At 41.9% G+C, this 22,319-nt stretch overlaps 1 protein-coding gene across 6 annotated transcripts in view; it reads left to right on the forward strand.

Moving 5' to 3' along the window:
• Mapre2 (microtubule associated protein RP/EB family member 2) overlaps window positions 1–22,319 on the forward strand; it is a 177,017-nt gene that overhangs the window by 58,974 nt on the left and 95,724 nt on the right. For 2 of the 6 annotated variants that reach the window (XM_023714259.1, XM_004623582.1), the window contains exon 1: window positions 16,563–16,811. The exons of 3 other annotated variants lie outside the window; for them this stretch is intronic. In XM_023714259.1, coding sequence (XP_023570027.1) covers window positions 16,693–16,811 — 119 coding nt within the window. In that variant the 5' untranslated portion in view covers window positions 16,563–16,692. Of the gene's footprint in view, window positions 1–16,562; window positions 16,812–22,319 lie in introns of those variants that run through there. One more of the 6 variants, XM_004623584.2, reaches the window with a different exon arrangement.

Genomic DNA, 22,319 nt, shown 5'->3' on the forward strand with positions numbered 1-22,319 from the left:
AAATGAATGAAGTAAATCTATCATGTAAATATCCAGGAAGTAATGTTTGATTTAAAATAAAACACTAAACTGTAAAAAAAAAAAAAAAAAAAAAAAGAAGTCAAAAAGCATAAAAGGTCTTGTAAATTAAAAATGTTATTGTCACCTGGGTACAGTGACCTATACCTGTAATCCCAGGACATAGGAGACTGAAGAAGGTGGGTCTATAAGTTTAAGGCTAGCTTGATGTGAAAAGATTTGCATGAAATACAGGATAACATAGCATCCATAAGATGCTAAAACTAATGAAAGAATTTAGTTATAAGAAATACCATGATACTGGCAGTAATACCAGAGCAGTCCAAGTTATGTGGTAGATTCTCTGAAGACTCGTTTTAAGGGGAAAATACCTTATGTAAGCATAGACCTATAAGAAAGCTCTAGGAAAAGAAAAAATATATATATATGTCAAGATTCAAGTTCAAAGTTAAAATGAGGAATGATTCTGAAAATTCAGGGCATGTGAAAAACATCTATTTGACTTTATTTTCATTATAATCTGATTGCAAAAATTAATGAGAGAATTTTTTCTTTGGAGAAAAATTTTTTCTGGAAAAAATAACAAATTGCACAATCACAAGTGTTCTTTACTAGAATTCAAATTTAGAAGCAATCTGTAGATGAAACAGAGAATACAACATAATGTAAATCTTAATTATTTTCAGAAAGGCGGCATAATGATAAAACCACACAAGAAAGCCTAGGAGAAAACATATTGAAGCTTCCATAGGTACTGTTCTTGAAAAAAGTCAAGAACTTTATAAGTTTATTTAAAAAATTTAAATGTAACTCTGAAAAACTAAAAATTATATTACTAATAAAATTGAGAGGTGAAAACTAATAGAACTATGTTGAACTTCTTGCCTAGTAGAAAATAGATGCTATGTTAATAAATCAAAAGTAGAGGGATATATATGAATTTTAAAAAGGTTTTGATTTTATTTATTTACTTGAAAGAGGATCTCACTACGCAGTTCAGACTTGTAGTGATCCTCCTGTCTCAGCCTCCCCAGTGCTGGAAGTATAGGCATACACCACCACACCTGGTTCCGGGCCTGGTGTGGGATGCAGTACCAGGGATCAAACCCAGGTCCTTGCGCTTGCCAGGCAGGCACTTATACCACTGAACTATCTCCCTAGCCCTATATGAATTTTTAGAGATGCAATTGTAGCCATAGAAAAACTAAATACATGGATAGTTGAAAAGCCAAATTCATAAAAATGGGATTCATGAAAATGCGACTGGGGTGGGCAGTTGTAGTAAGAGCTATGTTCACTTTCCATATTACATGTATAGGATGGGTTGGAAGGAAGAGAAATGGGGTAATTGAGACACAAAAGGGTTTTTTTAAATTATTTTTTTATTTTTTTGTAGCAGCAATCAAACTGAGGGCCTTGCCCAATCCCCAGCCTGAGATTCTTGAAAGTTCTTGCTCTTTTCAATACTTCAGGTAATATGAACATGGTGGAAACAGAGACTGAAACAGGCAGGTAGAGAATTGATACAGTTTGGTATTTGGGTAGAAAGTTGAGCAGAATAAGAACTTTTTAAAGAAGGAATAAAGCCAAGATGCATAACACTGATATTTTCAGACTCACGGGGGGGGTAATAATGAGATGATACACAGGATAAAATATGTATTTATAAATTCACTGATGCCTTACTATTCTTGACCAGTACTATTTCTCTAGAATAGCTTAAAAGTCAAAATATAGCTATTCTGTTAGGTAATACTTATAATGAGGTCAAACGTTTATTATAATGAGATATGTGATGACTCAGGTATCTATTTTTTATTTAATCACAAATGTCACACACTGTTATAGTTTGCACATACTATACTAAAGAACCACTGTGTGCTACAGTAAAGGATGCATTAAGTAAAATCATTAGGGTCAAAATTTTCATATAAACAACAAAGCATTGATGCCTCTGGCTAACAATGTATATTAGTTGAGTCAGATATATTTCTTTTTAAAAAAATATATTTGGTACAAGATCTACAGGGTCTCACTATAGATTGGACAGTGATTCTCATGTTTTCGGCAGACTGCCAAGCACTGAGATTACAGGTGTGCGCCACCATGCCCATTCTCAGCGCACCCCAGAGGTGGGACCGGCACTGCACAGTGGGGAGATAGAACCCCGGTCCCTGCATCTGCCTAAGCAGGCACTTTAGTCCGCTGAGCTATCTGGCTGGCCCTGAGTCAGATAAATTTCAATTTGATTTGTGGCACAGGGAAATCGTACAGGTCTTACTGTATTTGAAACAATGTGAGTTCCAGGACTGTGGCTATTTGTTGAGTTTTCAGTGCGCTGTACCCATCTCTAATCCCATGAGCTGGGACTTTGAAAACTTCCTGGTTTTAAAACTGTTCAGTAGAGATTTTTCTAATTTGAACCTGATAATATCTTTTTTTTTTTTTTTTTTTCCCAGCAGAACCAGGGATTGAACTCAGGCCCTTGTGCTTGCCAGGCAAGCACTTATTCTACTGAGCTATCTCCCCGGCCCCAGGTGGGACTTTTTTTTTTTTTTTTTTTTTTTTTTTTTGGCAGAACCGGGGATTGAACTCAGGCCCCTGTGCTTGCCAGGGAAGCACTTATTCCACTGAGCCATCTCCCCAGCTCCTAATTTGAACCTGAGAAGGACAGAAAGCTCTTTCGCAATCCCTCTCTAAATTATGAATTCTGTCCCTCTCTCTTTTATTCCTGCCTCCCCGTCCTCCTCCTCTTGTGGAATATCCATTGCAGTGACAGCATTTGTTGAAAGTCTTTTTGCTTAAAAAAAAAAAAAAAAAAAAAAAAAGCCCTTTCCCCCCCAACTTAAAAAAAGACCAACATTTTTTGAAAAAAAAAAAAAAAAAAAAAAAAAAAAAAGTTCTTCGGTTTTATGGACAAGTATATAACTTGCTTTTCTTTGGTGAACAGAAGGATGAAACCTGAGATTAACAAAATCTACTAAGAATATCTGCAGGACAGATTCCAGAAGTTCACTTAACCCCCACTTCCCATCATAGAGAGATTTCCCACCATAAATAATCGTGCAGGAGCTTGGCTGTTGTATTGGCCTACTGACATGGAAGGTGAATCAAAGTGGAATTTTTCAGTGAATATAGCATCGTCCTTTATCCCACCGACATACTAAGGATGGCAGTATCTCTCTTTGTCGTAGGGAGGGCCTTGTGCTTTGCGAGGTAAATCACTGCTGTGGGGCTCTGAGTTCCGGCTCTAGTGTTTCATTTGAGTTTGTGATAACTTTCTCTCCCTCATATTGGAAATTACTAGTGATAAATTTGAAGATGGAAATATGTTATTATTTATTACTCTGAGAGGGGCCTAGGGAAAATAATATATGAAAATGATATGGATATACTATAAACGTTGAAGTTCATAGTTAGGAGACACCGGGGAATCATTCTTAAAGTCTTAATATAATCCAGCATCTCACCTAGATTAGCACTAGCAAAGTCATGTTTATTCTCTTAATTGGAGGGTGTCTTTTCAGAATATTTGTACAGAGCACAGCACCGTGTCCACACTCTAGGAGCTCTCTTCAAGTGTTAAGAAGGTGGAGGAAGCCACTAACACCGCGATTTACTTTACCCAGAAGCAAGTGTCCTGCATGCAGAACGTGAGGCTCCTGTCCTGCTTATTGTGCCCCAAGTGACCGGACAAGGGAACATGTTTTGGACTTGTCGTCCAGCCTCAGAACTTACCCTCTGTGGAACCTGGACTGTTCTGACCATCAGTAGGAAGCAGCAATGTTGTAATTCTTCATTTCTTTCCACCAGTAATTTTCTATGAATTTTAAAGCTTTTAACTCACTGAAAAACATTATGATTCTGCTTTTGTTGTCATAATCTCATTATACTCAAACCATTTTTTTTCTTTTTCTTTCTTTCTTTTTTTCTTTTTTTTTTTCTTTTTTTTATTTTTAGGGAAGGGTCTACAGGGTCTCATTATTAGATTGGACTCCTAGCGATCCTCCTGTTTACAGCCTCCCAAGAGCTGGGATTACAGGAGTGCGTCAATTGCCATCTCAGCACACCCCGGGGACAAGGCCAGCATGGCAGGCCCGGGGATGGAACCCCTGGCCCCTGTGCCTGTTTGCAGGGGCTTTAATCTGCTGAGCTATTTGGCCAGCCCTCTCAAAGCATTTTAAGGATGAGACTATAGTAGCTAAATATTCTAGACTTTCTCTCATCAGCTTGAATAGACAGGGACTCTCAGGGGCAGCAAAACATTTGTATCATCATAATTCATTTGACTAAATTGCTATCCCACTCCTGGTATGTTTAATGGAGGAAGCCAAAGTTATTTCCAAATGGCACTTACAGGCTAGAATATTCAGATGAAGAGTCCATTTCTATAAGAATATTTATGAAAGATTCACACAGAGGAAGCTTTTGCTTATGTTGACCTTAGGAGGCAAAACTAACGTTTCAGATTAGGAGGTTATCAGATGAAATGTCACCCTTGCTCCGCCCGATCAGGGGTAAATTTTTAAGGTCCTCAAAGTGAAACTTTAATTTTTCATATTGAAAGTGATAGGAAGCCACAGAAGAATTCTGAAAATAAAGGGAAGATAGATCTAGTGGTGAAATGAGGTATGAAAAGTGATACAGGTTTATTGTAAATATTGATTGAGAAAAGGAAGGAAGGGCACCTCTCCAGAGGGGTTCCCGAGCTGGACACGAGGAAAGGTCTGAGGCACACTGTGGGCTGTGGACAAGGGCAGGGAGGGATGTGTGCATGCAGGTTCATGGTGAGGGACACAAGTTTGGTGACAGAATCAGAGAGGGGATGGAGACACAAAATAGTTAGGATAGACATACAGCTACTTAGTTCAATGAGAAGAAAGGTTTGTACTAATATTGTTTAAACAAGATATCATGTCTGCATCTTGTCCTCTGAATAACTACTATGAAGACAACAATATGCAATGTATTAATTATTGTAACTGTCCTACTAACCTGTTTTGAAACTGTTCCATTGCTATTTTTTTCTCATTAAAATGAATAAAAAAAATTTAAAAAAGAATCAGAGATGGGAGGGAGAGGAAGGTTCTGGGGTTTCAAAATTGAGTGCTGGTGTGAGTCCAGCTCAAGCAGATCTGGGACGGGAACCAAGGGGGGGAGGAAAACTCCTTTGCTGAGTGCACTGGGTGTTGTCCTAATCAGCACCACCGAACTGCTGCTTCTGCCTCTGGTCTGCTTACTCACAAAGTGGGAGAATGTGGTGATGAATATAGACCCTGCAGTACAGGCGTGTGGTTTGACAGGATGCCTCTGGAAACCTGAAGGGAGCCTTTGACTTGTGGAGTGGCATTTAGTGGCAGCTCTCCCCAGAAAAATAAGCCTAGTGAGCAAAGCCCATTCTTTTTTGCTGATGTTTCTGTCCTTACCAATGGCATCAGACTTGTTCTTCTGCCCTCCTCAGAAATAGTCAGTAGCTCTGCAGGATAATTGATGTTGCCTCACCCTGTACCTGCACCCTGCTGTCTCTGTGCCTGGTAACTTAGGAACCTCTGCACAACTTTAGCATCCAGATGTAAGCAGAGTATGGGCTTCTGTCTCAGTTACCAAGTTGACATGGGGGGTGGCTAAGAGCTAGCAAAGAGAGCAGAGTCCCTCAGAGACCTAACAGCCCCAGACCCCATAGCCTCCAACCAATCACTAGTCTTGTGACTTATGGCATGGTCCTTAGGTTCTGAATCTCAAAAGTATCTTAAGATTTTGACACTTGAAAGTCAACTTTTGAGGTTCAACACTTTCTTCTTTGTGTTCCCTGACATGACCAGCTTCTCTCCACTGTGAGCTTACAAATCTGAAATGGGAATGAGAAGGTAGACTAAGGTGTATATGGTAGAGTGCATTTTCTAAAGATGGCTACCATCCATCCTCCATGTTTTTCTTACAGTTTGAGACTGACTTTTATCACATTTATGACCTGAAGTGGATCAGTATCTCTTCCTCTTGGACTTGGGTTGACTTTGACTAGTTGTGATGGAAGACTAGTTTTTAAAACTGCCATATCCTTCTGCTTGCTCTTTAGGGATCATTGCCACTGGAACTCAGTCTCCATGCTGTGAGGATATTCAAGCCTCCAGAGAAGGAGAAGGCTTGGTTAGGTGTTCCAACTACTCTATAGCCTCAGCTGATGTCCTAACCAAAAACGCCATCAGCTACCAGTCATGAGTCTGAGGCACCTCTAAGACTTTGGCATCCATCTCTCTTCTGACTAGAGTAGCACGGGAGATCATGAGAACTGCCTTACTGAACGCTGTCACCTGCCAAGTGATACAATGAAATGATTGGTCATGTTGCCATCCACTAGGTTTTGGGATGATTCATTATGCAACCATAAAGAACCAGCAGAGTATTTTGTTATCCTTTACTGCATAAGAGACTACCCCAAAATTCACTAACTTAAAATAACCATTTTAGTACACCTCATGGCTTTATGAATCCAAGATTTAGGATGGTATAGGCTCTATCTATTGTTGGTGTGGGGAGCTGGAGCTGCAGAATGCTTTTTTTAAAATTATGTCCTTGGAGCCTTGGAACACTGTGTGGTCTCCCTCACCACCTCTTCTTCTCCATAGAGCCTCAACCTCTGGACATCTACACATGCTTTACCCTTCCACAGCATAGTGGTCCCAGGGCAATCAGATTTTTTCACAAGACAATAACCTGCTAATAAACTGCAGTAGAAGCTATCAGTATTGTAAGATGTGGGCCAATAACAGCAACAGCAACACCAACACCTGGCCCTACCATGGGACCACGTAGAACACAAGTTTATATCTCAGGATGTTACCCTATACATTTCGTTGTAACTATTGTATAGATGAAGAATCTAAGGCTAAGAAAAGTTGAATAATTTGGCCAAAGCTATACAGTCTGCAAGTCTCTCCCAGATTCAAGTTCAAGTCTTATTAATCCAAACCATGGACTCTTTCTGCTTCGCTACTGCTATGGTTTGGATCTAGAGCGTCCCCCTAAAGCTTTATACCCCCACAGGTGGGGCTTGTGGAGGGTGACTGCCTTATGGGAAGCTACAGCTCATCTGCTGTTAGAAGGGCCTGGCCATAGGCCTGTCACTAGGGGGTGCGACCTGGAAGGTAAGGGCTCCCTCCTGGCCCCTCTTTTCTCTTACTGCTTCCTAGCCTCAAGGACGCACACAGTTTTCATGCTGCCCAGGCCCTTCTACCATTCCATTTTGTGAGCCTGCTAAACATGACTGAAACTTTTGAAACTGAGCCAAAATTAACCTGACCTCCTTTAAGTTGCAAGCATTAGATATATCCCACTGATAATGAAAAGTGACTAAGACAACTATTCCCTTTTTTCTATAAAATATAGTAAATACAAAGTTTATACTCTCTTCTGTAGTGCTGTCTGTGTCTCTGTCTGTCTGTCTGCCTGCCTGCCTCTCTCTCTCTCTCTTTCTCTCTCTCTCTCTCTCTCCTGCCTGGGGTCATAGACCTGTCTCTGAACTTTGGGCTGGAGCTCCAGACTGGGGGATGGCATTAAACATTAAACATACTCTTTGTACTACGTGCCATTCCTTGTCATTCATGACCATTCTTTTGCATCTCTGAAGACTTACATAGTCTTCCCTGAAGAGAACTTGTGGCCAGGAGGAAAGGTGTGAAGACAGATAATGTAAGAGTATTGATTCTAGAGCTGTCCACTGGTTGATTCTAACGAGTTGATTCTAGAACAGTCCGCTGACTGAAAGACTTGTGTGTCTCCCTGAAAGATCCCTTTTGGATTTCCTAAAGTGTGATCATTTATATAGAAACTAAGTATAAGACTTTTGAGTGTGACACATTTTGGTTTTGTGTGCTGTCCTCTAGAGTTGAACATCTCAAGTTCATGTTCTAAATGTTGAGTGAATCTGAATTGAGAACACGAAGATACTTGGCATTCTAAGATCTAATTAAAACATTTTGATGATGAACCAAAAAAATAAGCTCTAATTAAAACATTTCTGATGGAAGCAATCTTACTTCATGATTTCCAGTTGCATTCCTTTTTCTTTCTTTCTTTTTTGTTCCCTAATGAAGTAAGCTGCTTTAATTTTCTTTTTAAAAATTTTATTTGGATGAGATCAGGAATTGGGGAATTTCTCTTCCATTACTCACACTGCTCCCCAGCTGCCGGCCTCATGTTCCCTTCACATGCTGTCAGGGAGCCATCCGTGATCCACAGCCCTGCCGAGGTGCACCACCAGACTTGATAGTGGAGCCCTAGTCTCAGGAAGACCCTCAGTCCCAGTGTCTCTCGTTGCCACTTGAAGGCCTAAATTCTGAGTGGCTCTGAAGCTCTGGACCCTTAGTACCTGACAAAGCAAATCTTCCCCCACCTTCTCCTGGGGGAGAAGAGTTTGTACTTATAGTAAAGAGCTTCTCTATACACTTTGGACTTTTCAATGTCAAAGTCAGTAACAACCGCTTGCAGGGTGCGCTGAAACAGCGATTGAGACTGGACATGGTGGCGCATGCCTATAATCCCAGTACGTGGGAGGCTGAAAATAGGATCACTACAAGTCTGATCTGTGTAGTTAGACTCTGTATAAAATATATATATTTTTTAAAAAGGTCAGTAATGAAGCCCAGTGGGCTGGTTGACATTAGGGAGCCCCACAGAACTCTTCTTGAAAGTCCTGGAATCTTTTGGAAGCTTCTTATTAGTGGTAGAGTCTTTTCAATTCTTTTGTCGCCCAGCTGAGCCCAAAGTGCCTCTTATCCCTTTATAGCTGACCTATCCAGTCACTTCATCAAGATGCATTTTATTTAACATGGACATAAAATGGGGGGAGAAATAAAGGAATTTTATAAATTTGGACACAGACACATTGTAGTGAGAGCATTCAAATAGGCGTATCAAGGCTGGCCAAATAGCTCAGTGGATTAAACACCTGCAAACAGGTGCAGGGGCCGGAGGTTCAATCCCCAGGCCTTCCAAGCAGGCCCTGCACCCAGGACACACTGAGAGGCCAATTGAGATTGGGCATGGTAGTGTGGATCTGTAATCCCAGCATTTAGGAAGCTGTAAACAAGCAGATCACTACAAGTCCAATCTAGTGATGAGACTCTGAACACCCCATAGACCCTTCCCTAAAATACAAAAAAAAAAAAAAAAATCAAATAGGTGTTTCGAGAGCCAATGCATGAATTATAACAGTTTTAGCATAGTCAAAATGAAAAGAGATTTTAGCTTTGAATAGAAAGAACAAAATCTGCCAGTGGTCTTGTCTCCCTTCAGAAGGCATGAAAGAAGTGGACAGTTCTAGCTGAGGCTTTACTCAAACATAAAATTATTAACCTGTATAAGCAAGGGTAAGAGAATTATTTTACTATGAATCATATATTCTCCTGACCCCAAACCTTCGTATTTCTTCATCTCACCTACTCTATTTTCTGGAACCATAATTTATAATTGCTGTCCTTCACTTCTTCCAATCCCTCTTTTCCATGAATACTGCTTTCCTGTGCGACTTCCATGCCTGAATTCTACCTGTTTTTTCTCACTTTACCTGGCTTTATCTTCGTTCTTTCCCTACAGAATTGCCTTCATGGCATCAAATTGCCAGAATGTCCTTTGTCCTTCTGCAGGGTCATCCCTCCCCCACCCAGCCCTGGCTTCTGTATTCTTCCTCCTAGGTTAAGCAGACCTTAGCAGAAGGCAGGGTGAGAAATCGTAGAAGTATTACATCTTTAACAACTGACAGGCGGGTTCATGCCCAGTTCTACTACTTCCTGGCTGGTGATTTGGATTATTGAAGTCATTACTTCCTCTGACAAATAAGACTTAGGAATACCCTCTTTCATACATTTCTTTGAGAATTAAAATATCCACTCCCTATGAAATATAGCCTTTGGCCCATCAAAAGTACTCAAATATTAGTCATTGGTGTTACTATGATTACAGAATACTCCACTTCTTGAGCAACACTGCCAGTGCTACTACTAGTGAATGGTTTCTGACTTTGGTTTGAAGCCCTTGTCTTTACAATGGATTTTCAAAGCCTTGTGCATTCTGATTCCTGTGTGATCTTTCTGGCATTATCTCCTACAATTACTTACCCCCAACACACACAATACATGTATAAGCTTGCTCATTCCGGGGCAGACACATCTGACTTCCTTACTGTTTAAATCACACACGCCCACCTCACACGGCCTTTGCATTTGCTGTTGCAAAGATCAGACCTGCAAGGACATATCAGTCTAGGATGATCCTGAAGAGGAGTTCTTTCCTCTGGGAGGAATCAGTCACAAATTTTTCTGAGATAAAATGCTATTATTTAAAGCCAGGAGCCTTGTCTATTATCTAACATTCTTACTCGGTCCCTGAACAGAGCTGATAAAATCCTCCTATAAAATCCTCAAGCTTCTGGCTTGATAATCATGACCAAGGAACCAGTCTCAAATATAGTACATTTCTATGCCATCCATGTGACTTCAGGGCCAGTGTCACTGGCCTGCCAATCATGTACTTATTCATTGTGAGGTGGAGCAGAGTGGAAGCCTTTGATTGATAACCTGTACCTACCATTCCTCCCGGAAAATATCTTAGGACATCCATAGGAGGCGAATGACTTGGCTCAGAGCAGCAGAGGTGACTGCTAAGAGGCATCTTCTGCCCGTATCTGGAGGTGTTAACAATCAAAGGAAGTTCCCACTTGAGGTGATGTGACAGCTGTGAATGCCTTTGACAAGGATGATTATCAGCTTCAATGAACACATTTTAACCTGGAAAACATATCGGTGATGAGTATGCGTTTCTGGGATCAGGAGTAACATCTAGTCCTGGCTAGTGAATCCATTTCTTCTTTATTATAGTTTGGATTACTCAAATCCAAGGCAATGCAAAACTCCCCTTTCCTGTTGAAAGCTTCACACTGGAAAAAGTAGGGATACTATGATTTCTGCCAATATGTAATGTGCTGGTACTCTCTGGTATGAATCCTACGAGAAATATGATTGTGCTACACTCCAGGAACCATGAAAATTACACTTTAGAGTCTGGTTTTGTCTTCCATTATTGGATCTGTGTTTAAGACCTGCTTATGGTTTCCTTTTTAGCTATTGTTCTCAGGCCTGTAGCTCTCTAATTTCAGGGTCTGTCTTAACAATTCTGCTCTCCAAACATGCATTTTAAGTATTTATTTTACATTTTGCTCTCTTTTCTTTCTTTTTTGTGGATCCTAATTCCACTAGAATCAGACCTCAGAGGTAGGGTCAGTTCATCTGAGATCTAGCAGGTGGTCAGCAATGAACATAGTGGCTCATTTCCAATATTTCTGGAACTGTTTTAGTCCAAATATTTGATTCCCATTAGTTGTCGGTACTATATATATGATCTTGGGTTTAGTGTCTCCTCTTTCCTTAAATATCTTGGTTTGATCAGAAGAGTCATGATTTTGCAAAGAATTGCTTCATTTCCTTCTTCATTTTAAGATTTCTTTATTTATTTTTAATCTTGCAAATATATAAGGAAGACCTACTGCATGTGACGTCCATGTCCTGCAGATGGTTCTCTCTGTCCAGAATACAATGTGAGAAACTTTCTTCCAAACTAATCTATATTCCTAACTTTGATAAATGATACTGAGACCCACGCATAAACTTGAGGTCCATCTGAGATGCCTCTTTCTCCTTTGCTGCCCGCCCTTTGCTCCCACTTGTGTCCATGCCCACATCCAATTAGTCACGAGATCCTAAAAGTAATACCCTCTGGCTATCTCACATTTGTACTTCCTTCTGCAGACCCTTGACCTCTGTCTTACTCTAGCTTCTCACCTCTTTTTGACTCATTTGGATCTTCAGTATACATACTGCTGCTAGCACCACACCTTATCAATACACATGCCATTTTAATTTTCTTCGTGCACTGGATGGTTCTAGATCATTTTCAAAACCAAGGTCAACTTCTTTGGTTTGGCTGTAAGACCTTTTTGTTCTTCTCGGCACATACACTATCTCCCATCACTGTGTGCTCTGTCTGTTCTTGCCTCATATTAAAAAAACCTGCTGCTCCCCGGATACGACATACCCTTCACTCCCTCTATAACTAAACATATCTGCTTTATCTTATCCTTGTATTACCATTCATCTTTTTAAATGACAGCATAGCTTGATGCCTAATCCAAGAAAGCCTGGAATTTAATCCTGGACAAGGTGCTTCTCTTCTTTTAATCTTAATTATTTTCACTGGGGTGAGGGGCCTGTGTGAGAATTCATATATTAGTTGAATAAATTAATGGATTCATTCAATGGCTACTGCTTACCAGACTCTGATCTAAGAATTTAAGCTACAGGAGTGAATAGAACAGTCCAAGCCCATTTCCTAAGGAACCTCGTATACTACTGCATAGGAAGGGAACAGGAAAGCTGCTATTATTACTCATCCAAGCTGGATACCATCAATGACCTGGGGGAGCTATTGAGATCTACTTCCCAGTTTCTGGGGCTCGGTGCGCATCTTCTATGGTCCCATATTACCCTGTATGATACCATAGTAATTATGTTGTAGTTAGAGATGCCAATTATTTTTACCTTGCTTACCCACAACCCTGGGGGTTCTTTGAGGTTTTATTTTACCACCTCTTAGTACATAAGAAAACCAGTTGTGTTACATGAATGAAGGAACATTTTAGAGCCTAAAATTACTTTTAAATAATAACATCTGCCACTAATGAGGATTTGCTGCATGCCATCAATGTGTTTTGTGCTTTAAATGCACTTATGAACCTCGCAGCAGCACTCTGGAACCATTATTATTAAACCTGCCTTACAGATTAGGAAACTAAGTCTTAGAGATGTAAAATAACTTGCCAGAGTTACATTGACAATGGTCTGCTTGAGATGCCAGAGCCCCTACTTAAATCCTGCAGCCTGATGGGAGGAGTCATTTTCCACAGGCACATGGATATGTAGGGAAGTGGGCTGCACACACCTCGGTACAGTGAACAAAACCTTAATCCACAGTCAAGTACACATAAACAGTTTAGCCATCCCTCCCACAATCTATGTTACTCTCCATCTGCTGCTGAGGGCTGAAGAAATAGAAACAGGTTTGCACTTGGGGACAGCAAACAGTATTACGGCCTCTTCCAAGTTAGGCTATATTTGGGTAGCTCCATCTCTTGGGTGAATGTTTGGTCTTCTAGACGTGCTGCCCTTTCCCTCCCTACCCCTCTGTAAGATAATGTCTGTGGGGTTGAATAGGGCCTTGTGGAAACACAAAGAGGGCCTCCTGATCTCATGCTGATCCTTTGATTTACAGTATCTGAGTCTGCTGAGGAGTAGCTGGTGTGACCCTGTCCTCAAGCATTCTGCTGGTGTCCTATGCCAAACACTTCTGCTCCAGAGTCTCCCAACAGACTTAGTCCTAGCACTGTGTAGCTTCTTCAAATTTGGCTACTTATACTTATTAGGCTCTACCTTGGAAGTCACACCCTGTAGAACTGGGTGTTGTAATAATGTCTCCTCCCACCACCAATACCATAAACTCAGCTTGCTGATAGCACTGTGCACTCAACCTCCTTCTTATGCCCAACAGAACAGATAGAAGCTTGTAGATATGTTCTATATCATGTTTCTACCCCTTGGAGAGTCAAACTCTATCCTCCCTTCTCTGTGACCATATCAAGTCATTGATCAGTCGCTTCACTATGCTGCAAACACACCTTTTCAGGGAAGGGAAGTTTTTACTGTTACCAGGCTATATCTCGTCTGGAGAAGGAAAGTGGTTAGAACATTGTTTGATCGTAGGCAGCATTGTTCGTTCCCTAGCTCTGCATGAAATGAGACGAACATATGTCCCTTTGGTTTTACGTTTGTCTTCAGCCTTTTTAATGTCTCCCTTCTAGAGCATGAGCCTGGAGGCCTGCAGATGGGTGACCTTGCGTTTTCCCATCTTCATTTCCATCTTCCTACACCCAATTAAGGCCGGAAAGTGTGGCTTTTCCTTCCCCGCTTCCTGTCTCTTCAGCACATTCCCTATATTGTATCATCCTCGATCCCAACGTGGAATGTGCCCTCCTTCTTCCCCAGGGCTGAACTGGAGGATGACTGCCAGGTAAACTGATTTATGGGGAGGGGAATGAAAACACATCTGTTTAATATTTTCAAATTATAACCCCCGTTACCCCTGCATCTCAGAGGGTAATCACCGGTCTCAAGAGTTCTCCGGGTCCCTTTATAGTAATCTGGCTCAGAGCAGTCGTAGAGGAAGATTTACAAGGGCTCCTAGACACCTCCTTCACCCGACTCACTACCCTTCTCCTTTAAGCCCATTGACCAAGTTCTTGGCCATCTTCCTGTCCTTCCTGAGCAGCCTAGAAACAAAGAGGGAGCATTTGTTCCACAAACTGATATAATTAATGAGCTAGACATTCAAATTCTGACTAACATAGTTCTCATGATAACGTTGTATCTAAAATATCACTTAAATATGGAATGATCATGAAAAAAGAAGCTATCCTACGGAACCCCAGTTGTGAGGGCATACTCTAAAAATACTGAATATTTGATTTGAGATCGTACCTTTCAACTTCAGACTGTCAACCCCAGCTCAAAGGGAAGCTTTGTGAAAGAGAGCAAATCAGTAAGAACATTGACCCCAGTGGGTCAAGAAATAGAAATAGGAAGAGGAGGCCTGAGTCTTTCTGGCAGTGACTACCCTAGTAGGTCCCTTTACCTCATTGTGGAATGTGAAGTTTGCTGTGTATTTCTTATACTTAGATATTTACCTGTGTACTTGGTAAGTCAGAAGTCAGAACTGAACACTGATTATGTAAGAAAAATTCTTATATAAACCAAGATGTAAACAAAGGAATTGACTTGTACACAAGTGATGTAACAGGGGAAGCAAAACCTAAAATTATTAAAATAATAGCTCAAAAGGAGAATAGAAAATAGAAAAGGGGGGCCCTTGTTTGAGATTATCATTACCATCTGGGTTGTGAAACATTTGATTCCAATTCCAGAAGCTTGATACCAGAAATAACTTATAACCAGGGACATATGCTAGAGAGTTGTCAGGAATGACAGGGTTTTTACTTGTTTTTAATATCTGTATCACAGAATGATGAAGCTGATAACTTGTACAATGATGGGAAGGAGTGAGCCACAGCCGAGTGCCTTCTGCTATGAATATATGCTATAAATATACATGGTCTTTTATATCCCAGTTCTTTCCCATCTCATGAAAGTTCAGAGGTCGTTTGTGCTAAGTAGGGAATCCTTAAAACTCTTCTTTCTGGAAGAGAGTACTGGGCGCATTTGGTGTCTGTCCAGAGTGCACAATCTAATCCACAGATTTTTTAATGTGTGTGCAGTTCTAGTCACAGTCATCTTTACACAGTGGTCATATTGAGAGTGTAGCTCAAGCATTCAATTCTCAGTTTTGGAACTGGGACTCGAACCCACGACCTTGCACTCCCCTAGGCAGGAGCTGGGCCACTTTGATTCTCATTCTTGATGCATAGTATTTGAGTGCACATCAACGTGCCAGTGACTTATTTACCACCTCCTACCTGTGTGACCTTAGTAATCGAAACCATCTAGTTTACTCATGTCTAAAATGGGGTTGATATTAATAACGCCTGACTCAGGCACTGTGTTTGAAAACTACATTACAGTGATAGAGAACAGCTTGAAAGCTAAGAATCCCAAATATTAAAGGAGGCAGCCACTTGTTATTTAGATGGAAATAAAGTAGGTGGCCAGCCGTCAACGTTCTGTATCAGGAGGCAGAATAGAGAATTTGAACGGGAAGGTCTTGGGTAACTATGATACTCCAAAATGGTGGGTTTAAAAAAAAAAAACAAAACACCTTTTTTTGAGACTCTTCTATACAGAAAACCTCTTAATCTGCAATGTGTAATCCTCACATGATTAAAGGAAAAGTTATACATTTATTAGAAGAAAACACAGCCTCCTCCTAGGTGTCTTTCTTTTATTATTTATTTTTCCTCCTACTGAGGATCTCGCTGCTTTGGAGAGTGGCGGAAGCTAGAAATTTTAACCCCTTTAATTGGACACTTTTTCTAGAAACAGGCCACGCGATCTTTTTAGGTCCTCCCCGCCCCCAAAAGTGACCCAAGATTAATTTTCATGGCACGGAACTTGGTACGCGAGGAGTTAAAGGGTCTCCCACGCCCCTGTGCATGAATCCTTCTTTTGTGTACACAGCTGCAGTTGGAGCACGGGTCGGAAAGGAAACGGTTAGAGGAAGAGCTGGTTTTCAGTCCAGGCTAGTCTGCGAGGGGGGCGACGGGGTGGCCTGGGGTTTTACGTGCCAGATGTAGGCCTGCCTCGGTGCCTGCCCGGAGCCGCTGGCGTGGTCACGCCGCGGCCCTGTGTGAATTGAAGCGAGGTGATGAGTTAGCGGGTTGCTATGGTGACGGCGGGCCACGTGACCAGGGTGCTGCTGCCGGCGCTCTGACGTCAGCAGCCGGGAGGGCGGGGCGCGGGAGGGCGGGGCGGGGCGGGAGCCCGGCGGGGAGAAGGCGGCGAGAGCGAGCAGGCGGCAGGCGCGGTCCCTGCGAGCAGGCGAGCGAGCGGGAAGACGCAGCCACCACCGTCCTCAGCAGCCAGCCCACAGCGGTTTATTCCCTTCCTCGGGAGTGCGCCAATGCCTGGGCCGACCCAAACCCTGTCCCCAAATGGCGAGAATAACAACGACATCATCCAGGATAACGGGACCATCATTCCTTTCCGAAAGCACACAGTGCGCGGGGAGCGTTCCTACAGGTAATGGGGCTGGCCCGGGGCGCGCCCGCCGGACCGCGGGACCCGGACGCGCGGAAATCCGGCCCGTTATATAAGGGGGCAGACACTGCCCGCGAGCCGGGCTGCAGACGTGCGTTCGGGAAGGCTGGCGTGACTGCTTGCTATCTGTTTCCATGTGTCACGTTGGGCGTGCATCGAGGCTTCGCGAGTGCAGATGAAAGCGTTTTGTGAATAGGTTTGCTGCCTGCAGAGCGTCTCCCTCCATCTATTTGCTTCCACGTTGATAAAAATGCGTGCTGTTTTCTCCCCTTCTGCGAAGAGACAGAGGCTGTAGCACTTCCTTTTCTCCTTCCCTTTTTGAATTTTAAAGGAGCCATTAGGTAGCTATGCCTAGAGGCGGAGAGAACAAATGCGAGGATGGCGAGAGAAAAAAAAAACGTTTGCGCTTAACCTGGAGAGCGAGCAGGAAAGATGGAATCCTCTAGATTAAGCTGCAGTCTGTGATGTTAAACCACCAGATTGATGGAGCTTTGTAAGAATTCCGCCTGCTGATTGGTGCAAGGGTTGACAGCAGAAGGTCACAGTGTCAGACATAAACCAAAATTTTCTCCTTCGAGCCCTGGATTTTTTAGAAAGAGACTAGACTGTAAAGGACCTGGAAAAAACGGGGTGTTGTTAATCCATTTTCTTAGGAGTTTATGGCCTCCGCAAGGGTGGGGGAGCCCTTCCTTATTTACAGTAGAAAGGTAATTCCTGGTATTTTGCTGAGGTCTGATTTGAGGATGGGAATGATCTCGGTCACTGTATTGTGAGCCTTTTGACTAATGAGTTGGCCTGTGCGGTTGGCATCATTTTTACATTAATGTATCTGGCAATATGTTCCCGTAGATAAGCTCATTAAAATTGTTTGCATTGTTTGATAAGGATAACAATGTAATGGAGATCGCAGCTAGGGTCTTAGGCAGCTCAAGGCCAGACTTAGACTGATGGTTTTGGTCACATTTCCTCCCACGTTCTTTGTACTGGGGTAGTTATTTTTATTCCTTTTTCTTTTTTGAAATTATCTGTGTAGTGCTTTTATTGTAATATTTTTAGCTATGCATACTATTCGTCACAGGAAATATATACCTGTACATGATATATCTTGCCTGTTCTTTTTTCCCCATTCTCCTACCTTCCCTTCAGTCCCTCTTCCTCTTTATTTACAAAGCTTTGTTTCCATTTTTTCTTTCTATTTTTTTCCGAAAGGAAGGGCTAGTTATTCTTAAATGTTACCTTGATAACTGCCAACAATGCTTTTGCTTTGAAGTTGAGCACACATACCACCGAAGCTGAAGCGCATCCTTTCTGCTAGCAAGCAACAGGAAATAAGCCGTTTTTGAAAGCCTTCATCCACACACTCAGATGGTATTATAGGAAGCCTATTTTTGTGTGTATAGATGTTGCATATCGTAAAATAGGACCAAAAGTACCCTGCTTCCTTTCTCTCTGACCAAAGGCACACACTGTTGGCTCAAAAAAAAAAAAAAAAAATTATAAGCAACCTTTGCCCTGTCATCCCTGGCAGTTACATAAATACTTGGAGTTAATTTTGGCTGTGCCCTTAAGGTCACCAAAATCTCATGCCTTATAGTTCCAGCAAACGTGTTAACATGACATCCTCAGGGATTTCAAGTGCTTGTTGTTCTCCTAATGTAAACCTAGACTGATCCACAACTCCTGGCGCTCCTCTGTAGGAGACCTTGTGCTTAGAAAGTTGGACCCCTTCTCTCATTACTGTTCTGCCTTTGTCCTCTGTGACCATCCCAAAGCTAAAAATAGGATTTCAGAAGAAAAAGAGTTGATTTGCTTTTGAATTTATTTGAACCGTTCTTACAAGTAATGCTCCTGAAGCTCGTTTCCCAGGTGATTTCATCCATGCTGTATAGGTTCCAGTTGCTTGTAGGGTGGAGTTCAGATTCATCAGAGAAGCCAAAGGAAGTTGCCCAGTTGGGTTTCATTATTCATTTGAACCCATTTGAAATGGCATGGAAAATGATTTAACAGAAAGATTCATGGTTACCTTTTCATGATATTATTTTAAAATGAAATTTTATTTGCTTCTTCAATTTGATCCAAATTATGATTTTGATTTTCTGAATTATTTCCAGTTTGCTTTCTGAGTCCTTATAATAGGACCTAAGGTTGTATAAAAAGCAAAACTGAATTTGAATAATGACCTGACTGAACAAATTCATCATTGTAGAGCATGGTTGTATTTGTATATTTTATAATAGGATTAGTGGATACTATAGTGAGAGGTGGCATACGGTAAGTAAAGAAAGAGGCCTCCAAAATTGTGTTTGTCTTGCGTTATACAAAAGGGTGCAAGCAGACACACTGGGTGTCTTCTTTGGTCTGTCTGCTTCCCTTGGGAATGGCCAGTGTAATGACTGCCACTTTCTTTTTTGGTGGAGAGACCTAGGGAAAGGAAATATGTGACACATTTTTCTCTCCGGAAATGTTCTATCATTATTTTTGCATCTCAAGACTGGGATAATATAGCCTTTTAATTGCTAAGGAAACTTGGAAGACAATTTGAAAGCTCAGTGGAGACTTAACCAAGAAAAAGTTTGACTTAGGCTGGAAGCGTGGAGATAGCCTCAACAATGAGATGTGCTCTTGGAAGGTCGCCGTGGAGTCCCCGGGCCTGGGTGAGCCCAGGAGCTTGGCGGGACCAGAAACAATTCCGATGTAATAGGAACCCAGCAAACCTTTGGCTTTATTTTTACCTTTGCTTGTTATGCGTCAAGATATCTGGTCCATTCTTACAGAGAAATTGTGAGGCTAACTTCAAACATTTAAAACAAAGTGTTTCTGGGCTGGGGATTAATTCAGTGGTGAAGTACTTGCCTAGCACACGGAAGGCTCCGAGGTCCATATCTAATACTTCAAAAAATAAAAATTAAAACCACATGAAACAAATCCTGACAGTGTAAACAGAAGAATGTGACTGTTAATAGAAAGGCTCTCTTTTGGGGCTCTTTGTCATGCTTCCAGTGCAGGTAAGAGGGGGAGAGGATACCTAGAAAATAGGACTTCGGCACAGCTAGTGGGCAAGCCCTTGCTCTTCTGTTTTTATAGCATTTGCACCAGATTGTTTACGAATAAGTCATCTGTCACTCCTGACCCAGATATGGTGACCCAGGTATCTGTTAGTATAAACAGCTCATTTTCACATCCTGGAGTAGAATAGGTGGTAGATCATTATTGAAGGTAGTGTGCATTTTGATTAGAAAAGCAAATATCCTATCGATTAGTAATTCCAGTTAAAAAGACCAGATGCAAAAATGGCTCCTGAAAGACACACACACACACACACACACACACACACACACACATTTCCACTGCTCATGTCCACTGTAGTCCCATCTCCTCCTCAGCTTCCTTGCCACATTGAAGAGCACTAGAAATCCATATATTTTAGAAGCTGCTTAAAAAATAAATGTGGCGAGCGGGGCATTTGAGGTGACACTGTGTAATTCACCGAGTGCGTGCGCTGTGCTCTGGATCTCCCTGGAGAGGGTCCTCCCCGCAGCTCTGTTTCATGAAGGTGCAGATGGGAAATGAGATTTATTAACTGGCTCGCTGCCGTCTGCATCTTTGTTTGCATACCCCAGGCTTTTGAGAATGAATATATGAGGCCAGAGGACTATTTCAAAATGGGTGTTTGGACAAGCAACTACAGTAGCTTATGTTTCCAAATATTTTTTTTAAGTTTCTTGGCCCCACAAAATGGACTGTTTAAAAAAAAAAAAAAAAAAAAAAAAAAAAAAACTCAAATGTAAGTCAAAAATATTGGCCTAAAAATACCCAGCTTTGCTAATTTAAAAAGATGGACCGTTTGAAGGAAAACAAAGGGTATAGGACAGGCAGTTATGACATTGTGTTCCACTCAGGGGTCACTGTTCTAACTTGACTCACTTTTTACCAGGATGTAGATTTCAAATCACATCCCCTGGAACAGCAGCAATAGATAGCAAAAACCTAGCTTCTTGGGTCTCCACTAGATACATACTAATACCATCTGGGTTTATGCTGTCAGTGGAGATTTCTGAAAATACTGATTTGGTCTCCAGTGTTTTCTCAGTGTTCATAAGAGACAGAAGATCATTCAGTGGGTTTTGAGGTGCTCAGACCTGTAACTGCTTTTCCTTTATGGTGGCTTCTGTTCACAGGCTGGGCTTGAGGGCTCGTGCCCTTGGGGAGAAGCCTTTTCCAGCCCTGTCGCTGGTCACGGTGTCTGTTGGCAGTGCCCGAGTTGGCAGAGCAGTAATGTGAGCGCGTCCTTGGAAATCTAGAAGGTTGATTTTCTTATGCAGCATTTTTCTTGTGTTTATAGAGACCTCTTGAAGCTGCCGTGAATAACCACTTAGATTAATGAAGGAGGACATGTTGGGACTGAAATAAATATTCTATTACGATTGGAGAATTAATTCAGTAAATATTTAGGAGTCTGCTCTGGCCCAGGTCTTTGCCTGGTGCTCCTTCAAAGCCCTTGCGTTCTAGCGAAGTCAGAGTTATAAACAGCTCGTTTTATATCTGAGTTACATATTTTGCTTCGTCTGATAGCAGAAGTGGTTTGCACTTCCTGAGCCCGCAGTGCGTTAAAGTAAGAAAATACACTTGGAAGGCCAGTGTGCTGGAGAGTGCAAAAAGAGACTGTGGCAAGTCCTCAGTGAAGAGATACCAGCTTTGGACTCGGACGTGATTTCGTTGGCCTGGCCTAGTGGATGTGGAGAACAGGACAGGACTATTGCAAAGCAAGCACGGTAGTGGGAACTTGCAAATAGGAAACTGCTAAAGGCTTATTACCTCACAACCAGTGCATTGAGAACTGAGGAATCCATCTCCTGTTTCAAAATGTGAGTTGAAAGGAAAGTGGGCTCCACAAGTGTCCCACCCTGCGGGCTCCAAAATCAAGAAGGATGTTCATTTGTGCTATGAGAGGACCCGAGTCCCTTAACCTTCAGGGATCAGGGCAGGGTAGATTGATGGACAGTCCCTGACTCAGACAGGCCTCTTTCTCTGTGTAGTATCAGTAATGTAACTTCATCTTCTAGAAGGGCTGGGACTTAGGGCAGACAGTGACTTCTGTGTCCACGAACGTTCTCTTCCTAGCTATGGAGTGCCACTCCGATCCTCCCAAACTCAGAAGCAGGGCATTTGCTACTTCACCGTGAGGCATCTTCTCTCATTGTGTCCTGCCATAAGACTTACAGACAGGGCTGTGAAATTGCTCAGAACAGTCACAGCTAGAAGATGTCACTTGTGATGGGGGCCACTAAAGAGGACCAGAGTTTGCCTTGGCTCATAATTTCATTATAAGTTTTGTCAGTTTCATTTTCAGGGACAAATTGATTTGCATCTCTCCTTCCAAAATTCCTTTTTCTACAGTGAAATATGTTAGACTCATTTCATTCTTCCTGACTTCAGGCTTTCAACTCTCCTACCTCTGTGGTACAGATTGGTTACCTCATAATCACCCAG

Source organism: Octodon degus, unplaced genomic scaffold, assembly GCF_000260255.1.
Source record: "Octodon degus isolate 3935 unplaced genomic scaffold, OctDeg1.0 scaffold00003, whole genome shotgun sequence".
Lineage (NCBI taxonomy): Eukaryota > Metazoa > Chordata > Mammalia > Rodentia > Octodontidae > Octodon > Octodon degus.